The 9,201-nt window shown below is 42.6% G+C and overlaps 1 protein-coding gene across 1 annotated transcript in view; it reads right to left on the reverse strand.

The window, feature by feature from the left end:
- Positions 1-8,087, reverse strand: part of lef1 (lymphoid enhancer-binding factor 1) — a gene marked incomplete at both ends in the record, with an annotated part of 35,657 nt that extends 27,570 nt beyond the window's left edge. The window contains 3 exons of the mRNA XM_083909728.1: positions 4,948-5,075; positions 6,147-6,207; positions 7,890-8,087. Of these exons, the coding sequence (XP_083765854.1) occupies positions 4,948-5,075; positions 6,147-6,207; positions 7,890-8,087 (387 nt within the window). The remainder of the gene's footprint in view (positions 1-4,947; positions 5,076-6,146; positions 6,208-7,889) is intronic.
- Positions 8,088-9,201: the final 1,114 nt, after the last annotated feature.

Below are 9,201 nucleotides of genomic sequence, written 5' to 3' on the forward strand. Positions count from 1 at the left end.
CAGAAAACGAAACCTAAAAGACCTCGGTATTTTGAATTTGAATGTAGTAACTGTTTTTGGCCACATTCTTACTTATGGCACCTTTAACATTTTTTTTGCGGTCATATTTTCTTATCCGACCTTTGACCCAGTGAAATCCTGCAGCACTGCACAATTTTACCACAATGCTATTTAGTCACACATTTAATCTGAACTGATTTAAGTAATTAATTATACAGCCATAGTGCTTTCTTATTATTTTGACATCGCGTTTCATTTTTCTGGCTTTTTTTTTAGACCGTCTCCATTTATTTAAAGCAACCTGTTTCTATTTATAGCAGATCTGAAATGGCACAATAGGGTATTGGCCTTAAAATGCATCTTAAATCCCATTTTTACTCTTTGGCATTTGACCCAGTTTGTATGACCCGTTTATTTGTGTTGTTTTTATATTTTCTACATTATTTAATTGTTTGTTCTTAGGTCTATAAGGTCACACATTTGTATGTATTATTTGTTTTATTTATCTATCTCTGATGTACAGCACTTTGTTTCAGCTGCTGTGCTTTATAAATAAAGTTGGATTGGATTGGTGAAGACATGCATCACGTATGCGTTTAAAAAAGGCAAATATCTTTTTACAGAATCAGTCAGCGTGCACATACACTACCAGGAAAACTAAATCTTTTACAGAACTGTGATTCTACTTTTGGTTGCACAAGCATGCATATCTCTTTGTCCTGGTCGAGAATCGCACACACACACACACACGTGCTCAGTTCCATTAGAGAAGATGAAACGCACAGATAAGGTGATTGCAACCACATGGCGTCATTAGCACCGCGCATATGGAGTCAACGTGTCAACCGGCGTTTACCAGACGGTGGAGGACAAGAAGAAACCTTGGCGTTAATGGCGCTGTTTATAAAAAAAACAGCGAGACCCAGCGGCACTACAAAGAGCCAGAGACGCCAGAGAGTGTTTCTTCTGTGTGAGGTCTCTGGTGATGTCCTTCATGTGTACACACATTCACAGCAGATGACATCAATGTCAGTGTGACTCTTTGATATGAATGCTGCCTGACTACGGGAAAAATTATTAATTTGGGCGAACAAGACGCAAGAACAAGTCTACGTTTTTTTTTTTTACAATATTCATACCGACTGAGCTGTGCGCGAGACGTCTCAGAAAATCAAACGTGCTGACAGTGTGATGATCATATGGCGTCCAGCTGCTGGAAGGCAAAATGCAATGTTCGACTGTAGTAAACTTCATAAAGCATATCCACCCTGCTGTAAGACTACACGAGCTGCCATCTAGAACATTATGTGTGTAGAGAGAGGAGGCTGTTGGTGCATGTTAGTGTTCTCTTTAACAGGGATATTCCACGGTGGTGCTGGGGGCATGAGCTCAGGACACACATGGCACTGAGGGACACCAGAGCGGTCCTACCAAATCCCGTTAGGTAAGCCTGGGTTAGTGATTCCACGCTGCGAGACACTGGCTAGCAGATCCGTCACGTTTCCCACTACATCAAAGAGAAGTGCAGCACTACGCCACCACCCCCATCCCCAACACACACACACACACACACACACACGAAACCTCTTCCTCGCTGTGAGGATCTGCAACCAAGGATCCAATGGGGAAAAGAAGAGTGTAAAGGGAGCTCTTTAAACTCCCCCCACAACAGCAGCTAATTCTAGTTATAAAAACAAAAAGGCAAAGATACAATCCTCTGTTCATGAGACTGTAGAGCACCAATAAATCACAGGTAAAAAAAAAAAGAAATAAAAATATTCATGCTCCATCTGTCTGCAAACATTTCAGTAGCAGGAACGCGTAGCTGTGTTTTTATCTTGTCAACGATGCATTTATGAATTTATTCAAGGGGGGGGGGGGGTAGTTCAGGGGCTGTCGGATTCGTTTAAAACAAGTAAAAGAGGAGTTTTAAAGAGTTGTTTGAAATGTAACACAATTTCAGGTCATTTAAAAATATCCATCTCCTGCATGATGATGATGAGCTTTATTTAGAAACTGTCATTTCCAGATCCCGAGGCTATAGTGTAGCGGGAGATGAGACAAAGACAAACAAAACGCAATCGACTTTTATTCTACACATCAAAAGCCTGGAGAGACGACATCCCAAAGGGATTTGAAAGATCATACTCCAACACCGCTATGGGATGCTTTATGACATATCTGACCAAAAAACTGCAAGCACATTAACACTTTCTACTTGGCTTTGAGTTAATTAGATAAAAACTGTCATTAGTCCAAATGCCCTGACCAAAAAAGCCATGGAGTTGTCCTCAAATAGTATAAGAGATAAAGGCAACAGAGGATGGATAGGATGAGAGGTCAAAGGTCTTTGGAAACTCTTGAGGATGCTAGGTTGTTTGTGTATGCAGACATAGTTACGTATAATGTTTAGTTTGGAAAGCAGACCAATCAGTAGGCTCGTGTTTATTCGCTCTCACAAATGGCACTAGTCCCCCCCCCCCCCCCCCCCCCGTTCACACAGATTAGACCGGGCCAATCACAACATTTATAAAGAAAATGTGGCAAAGACAAACGAGTGCCACTGAAGCCCTTCTGTACACAAACAAACATGGCTGCCACTTATCGAAACATTCCAACACAACTTCGTTAGTCCGGCAGTGACAAAACAGACAAACATAGTCATCATTTTAAATGACATACAACGCTTCTTCAGGGAAGGAGACGCATTATAAAAAATGGTCTCGACGTTGAGCCTGCAGGCTCTGCATCCTAAAACAGCTGTAGGTTTAGGTTCGACATGGGCATTATTTATAACACACCAGTGGCTCTTTGAAGTGGTCAACTCTGTTTTAAATCCGCCATAACCACAACGGTAAATGAAACGGAACGCCATTGGGTATGTTGACACCAAAAATCTCAGCTCGTACGGCGGAGGTGACCGATGGAGCTGGAGGCTCTGAAATCTGCTGACAATCAGCAAACTCCCCACACAGCTCCATCACGACTGGACGGCATGTGCGGGAATGTCATGGTCAATGCAAATCAATCTAAACTACTGGGATTGGGGGGGGCGGCGGCGGCGGATGGGGGCGGCGGGGGCTAGGGATGGAAGAGAATGAAAGAGCGAATGTGCCTTTGATCTCGGTGAAAACCGATCCCAGGCCTGCAGATACTGTGGCTGCGATGGCCAGCAGCAGAGGCAGCGATCTGACATCAGTGAGAAAGCCACAACACTCATGTTCCATGATCCCTCCACCAAGCCCTGGCTCTTTTTATTGGATAAGTGAGAGAAACGTATATAAAATGACTACCGTTTTATTGAAGACGGGGCTCGGGCAAAATTGGGTGAAAAAAAAGAAAAAGAAGAAGCAGCCATGGTAAATGAAATGAAAGCAGGGATTTAAAAGTTTTGGCAGCGAGTACGCTGCCCAACTGTCTGGCCTTATTCATCTGCACTGAGGGGTAATTTCCTCTCATTCAGTCAGCTGGTCTCCATACAGACCTCTGACAATTTCTCACTGAGTATGATGGAATAATTGATCAAATTGAGCGGAAAATGGTCCATAAAAAGGAGAATTTGGAGAGCGCCATACCCCACATTTCATAAACTATTGTGCTGTATTTGTGAAAGCGAGTCATGAGGTAACCAGGATCACGTTCTCTCCAGAATGTCATATGCCCTCACTCTCTGCAAACGTAGTAGAGGAGAAGGGGGGAAGCGATGCAACTGTAACATCATTCTGCGGTAGAGGTTGCGTATGAATGAAGATCCTTTACACACAGCATGTGGCATCTGCCCCCCCCGACAATCACATCTGCCTCCAGAAAGTCAATTCTTACTCAGAAACTTAACACTGATGAAACTCATTCATATGCACCGTAGACGCGCAAAACAAACCCAGGGCTTTTGCTTTTTTGTCGGGGCACCGCGTGTGAAGCGTTTCCTGTACGGAGACGCCGATCCACGGCCAGACTGACTGACTGAGGCCCGCGGTTGTCTTTCCAAGTGTGATACCAGAGACGTGGACACAACAGGATTAGAGTGGACAGCTGCTGCAGTGCCCTGTGTTTTATGTCCGTCTTGAGAGGAGAAAATTTGCAAACGGGACAGACACAGGAAGCCGCCAGTGACAGAACCTGCAGCTGGCCTGAAACTAATACCGTTACAGGGACGATTTCTCCTCCAAAACATACACCATTAGTACAAGCTCCTCCTCAAAGACGTGGTGTTGCCTTTAGGCCTCCTCAGTCATGCTGGGCTTAGCAGAGGGCTTACTTAGGTCATTTAGACATAAGATTTTAACAAGACGAGAAATACTCCATAGATCATGCTTGTCTGCTGCAAAATGAGGCACTGTGCTTACAAGGCTGGTGCAAGACGGATAAAATACCACTAAGAATGAAACCAAATACAAAAATGTGCGACTACTTTTGAATCTAGCACCTGTTTTGTTAAATTAGCCGTGTTAGGGTTAGGTAACCCTATTCATGTTGCTTATTTTCTCTATACAGCAAACTAATTTAAAAACGTATTCAGTCAAATTGTGAGAAACACGCACGCACAACTGTTTGCATTTTTTTTTACAAATTTGTGAAAAATCTTTTATCAAAATCAAGGCTTCCAATACTCATATAATATACTTATACTATATAATATATCAAATACAGTAATCAATGCACTGTAATTCTATGAGTGGTATTTTAATCCACAGGTTTGCTTTCCAACTCCACACTCTACGAGTTCACAAACAACTTTTTTTACTCGTCTTATATCCAGAATGAAACCTGGATTTAAACAACAGGTGCAACATGAAATAATAGTAATAACCACACAAACGCGTGTTTGTTGTTTCATTAAAAAAAAATCATAGAAAATCACTAAGTGACGCCTCGTATATAGCTTAAATTTAACTGATTTTTTTTTTATCAAAACTTGATTTTACTTGACTAAATGGTGGTACTGACCGTTCTGGGCATGGGGGGCGAGAGGGAGCCGTTGTTCATGTAGGAGTCATTGTTCATGTTGCTCATCATGATGTAACCTGGGTAGGCTGGGTAAGGATGGCCTTTGCTGTACATGTCTTGATGTTTTCCTGTTTAAAAAGAAAAAAAAATGAGAAGAAACATAAAGCAAATCAAATACATGATATACAGAATTTAGCTTTACAAGGACTAATCTTAAAATGTGAAAATTTAATTTTTTTTGAAGCAGGTCATAAAGAGAAGAACACCAAGTTCTGCCTGGGCCTGTTTGGATGCTGTAATAGTATCACTTTTCATTGCTTTAACCCGTGGCCTCTATTTCGTCGCAGCCTTTTGTTTGTGCCCTTTCTTTAGCGTCTTGGAGAGCAGGGTTGCCATTATACGCAGGAACAATGGCCGCCCCTCTGTGCCAATTAGCGCCAATTAGGAGAACATACAGACTGTGTCAAAACAGGACACGCCCCAACTGTTCCTCCACGCCTTTGACCTGAGAGGGGCCTCTATACAACGCCACTCGCCACTCAGCTGCACACTGTGTAATAAGGCCGGGGGGGGGGGGGGTTTAGGGAGTGTTTGGAGTATGCAAGCTGACGGCAACGTGAGTCTTGTTGTGAAGAAAGCCTGTGTTTGGTTTGAGAGGATCCCATTCACGAGTGAAAGGGGGGGAACAAAGAGGAGACACACTCCAAAGCCCTGTAATGATGACCTGCAGCAGTGGGGTCAGACTACAATCGTCACATAGCAACGTGTTGCATGTGACGACCACAGAGCTGATAGTATGTGTGTACAAATAGTTTTATTGGAGTCGATTGTATTTTAGAAACACAGGAGCCAATATTTATTTTTTATTTTTTTCAGAAGACTATGAAGGTCGCAAAAGGATAAAGCATCAAGCATCCTTTGTTTTCTGCAGGTACCCTCATCTGTGAGGTTAGTAACAGGTAGCTGTGGCCATGAAGGTACAACATGTCCTGACTGGACCTGGATCAGAGCAGATCCTTATCAGAAACACACTCTCTGATAAGGAAAAAAAGTGTCACCGATCAATTCCAAGGAGATGCTTTCCTCACACTCTGCCCAAACTTTTATTCTTTTATTTATTTTTAAAGCAGCTGAATGTCACACGGAACTGTCCTATAAATAAAAGGTGCTGATTTGGCTCAAACGGCTGCGTCACTTACCATCTTCATGATGGTCTCTGTGTTTTTCGTGATATGAATCTTGTTGGGACTGTCTAGCTGCCTGTTGGGGGAGGAAAAAGAAGAAGAAATAACACGATGATGAATCGATTACACACACACACACACACACACATACCATCCACACAGGGGTGATGGAGGAGCCTGCATCAAAGCTTCAAAAGAACCACTTAATTAAGCTTCATGTCCTTAAGGAGCTCACAAATTAATTTGTTTTCTCTGCCATATATAGGTCCACTCTCGTTTTCATCTCAAACCGCTCAAATCCTAATAAATAAGGGCGTATTGATGTTATAAATTAAAGCCTTGCTTTAAAAAAAAAAAACAACATATAAAATGCTGCGGACAGTATTTGATTAAAAATAAAAAAAGACAAAAAGGGAAAAACCATTTCCTTTCTCCCTTTTAAATCAGAATTGGGACGAGGACCTCTTTTTTTGGAGTTCACACGCCTCAGGATGGCATCAAGCTGAGCGAGGGAAACTTCACTGGATTCCTAATTAACATTCAGCCTCTGACTTGGTCCTCGTCTGCAGGACATTTTGGTGGCGAGTGTGTAACAGCCCTGTTCAGGGACGTGCCTTAAAATTTCATTAACGCTGACGAAAGCAGACGATTTTGAGTTTGTAACGAGGAGAGCTGCAGCTCGTCGTCCTGCAGGTCAGTGCACGGGAAGAAAACATTAATTTAACTCATATTTCGTAGCCTTTGCAGAGTCCTTGTGCGTGCTCATAAAATGTTGTGACGTAAGCACAGAATGTAAAGCATCATTTCAGAAACATTAAAAATTAATTGACGCCAATTCCTCCATTGAGATTATACATAATCATTTACATTTACACAATGAAATCAGTGCATTTAACAATTAATATTCTGTTTATCTGATCAGAGAGGATAACAATGATTTAAAGAGTAAAATAAAACATATTATGTGCATCAAACCATCAAAATGGTTTTTAAAAATATATATAAAAATGATTTAGTGGCATCTGCAAATGTATATTAACCAAAAAATAATAATAACTGGAATTAGCAGGAAAGAAAAATAATCATTCTTTTTTTTTTTTTTTTTTTACAAGCTTTGAAGTAAATTAATAATCTTGTTTGTTGTTAGGTTTTAAGCCATGTTTTTAAGCCACTGAACAGATTCATGTGGCTTGTGTTTACAAGCACTGACGCTCTCACACAGACACAGACAATGGCCTACTTCTCACAGGCAGCAGCACACAAGGCCTCACACTTCTTACATCAACCAAAATATAGATATTTATTTTTTTTGAGCACATTTCTTCTGCAAAATTTCACAATGACTTCATGAGATACAGAGTAAAAAAATGAGGGCCTCTATTGTGCCTGATTAATTGTGTTTTTATGGTTTCTGCAGGTGAATTTAAGAATATGTTGGCATTAAGAATTGTATTAATTTTCACACAAAATTCATGCATGATCTAACTGGAGACACGTGAATGAAAGGGTGCTTTATAATTTGCATAATGCTCCAAATAAAGAATATATGATCAAGGCCTACATTTTAAATGTATTTTCTGGTGCAGGATATGCACATTATTTAATTTTTTTTGGATGACTTGGCTGAATGAAAAGCATGGATTTGATGAAGTTTGTTTGCAGACTCTGTGATGTTCAAGTTCAGAGTTGATGAACCTTCTTCCTCATCACTCACCACCTGAGTGAAAACACACACTCACACACACACGCGTTACTCACATCGTGGCTGTTGCTGTTGGGGCTGTGCTCCGACTCGTTGACCAGAGAAGACTTGATGTCCGCGAGGTCTCCTTCCTCCTCCGAGTGGCTGAGTTCGGCGAAGATTTGCTCCTTCTGCGGGTCTCCTTCGTCTTTGAACGGGATCATTTCGTCCGTGGCGCACAGCTCCGGGTCTCCGCCGCCTGATAGCTGTGGCATGTTGACACCAAAAAAAATGATTTGACTTCACAAAGAAGAAACCCGAGGACGGTGGGGCCACAGGAGGTGGTGGTGGTGGTGGGGGGGGAAAGTCCCGGTAAAATCCCCCCACAAACGTCCTCTGTGTTCGGCCGAAGCGTCGACGGTGAGTCACTCGCGGAGGACGCGGCGTGCCAAACACGCAGCCGGTGCGTTTTTATGTGAAGCAACAGGAGAGACTGCTGTCTGTGAGTGTGTGTGTGTGTGTGTGGGTCTGTGTGTGTGTGTGTGTGTCCGCCTCCACTCGTTTTTTTTTTTATTAAAAAACACTCAAAATCAGACACAGGGTGCTGATTTGAGAGGAGAAATAAAAGTCCGATGTTCGCCTCAATGTCATGAGGGAAAAAAAAAAAAAAAAAGAGAGACACCCACGAGTTAAAATGTCATCACCAAAAACAGTGTTAGTCAACACAAGTGACGAACGGATGCTGTGGTCCACTCACAACAACAACAACAACAACAATAAGAAGACTCAAAAAAGTGCATTTATAAAAGCGGGATGTTGTCCTCTGTGGTCCAGTGAAGAAGCCGCGTCGTCCTCTGAAGAAGAAGAAGAAGAAACTGCTGGAGGTGAAGAAGAAGAAGAAGAAGAAGAGGCAACTGATGGATGAGCAGCAGCAACAGCAGCGTTTTTATCAATCGGTGAAGCGGCGACGCAGCGAGGTCGCGTTCACGCGATGACAGGAAACATCCCGAGAAGTGTTTTCACGCGCAGAGGATGGAGACGAGGAGGAGAAAAAAGTCATAAAAACAACAACAACAACAGAGAGAAAGAGAGAGCGCGAGACAGAGAGGGAGAGAGATGCCGCCGTGGACTGACTTCACACTGCTCTCGTGCTGCTTCCACAGTGTAATGTAACCAGTGTGTGTGTGTGTGTGTTAGTAATGTAGCCGCGCTCCCTCCTCCTCCTCCTCCTCCTCTTCCTCTCTCTCTCTCTCCTCAGTCACTGGAAGGAAGGAGAAGATGAAAGAGAAGCCGAGGCTCTGATTGACACTCCTCCTGAGGCTGAGGCTCACAACAAATGGACTCACAGACAGACAGACAGGAGGAGGAAGACACTCGCTCAGTGTGGAA

This window comes from Microchirus variegatus, assembly GCF_963457635.1.
Source record: "Microchirus variegatus genome assembly, chromosome: 23".
Lineage (NCBI taxonomy): Eukaryota > Metazoa > Chordata > Actinopteri > Pleuronectiformes > Soleidae > Microchirus > Microchirus variegatus.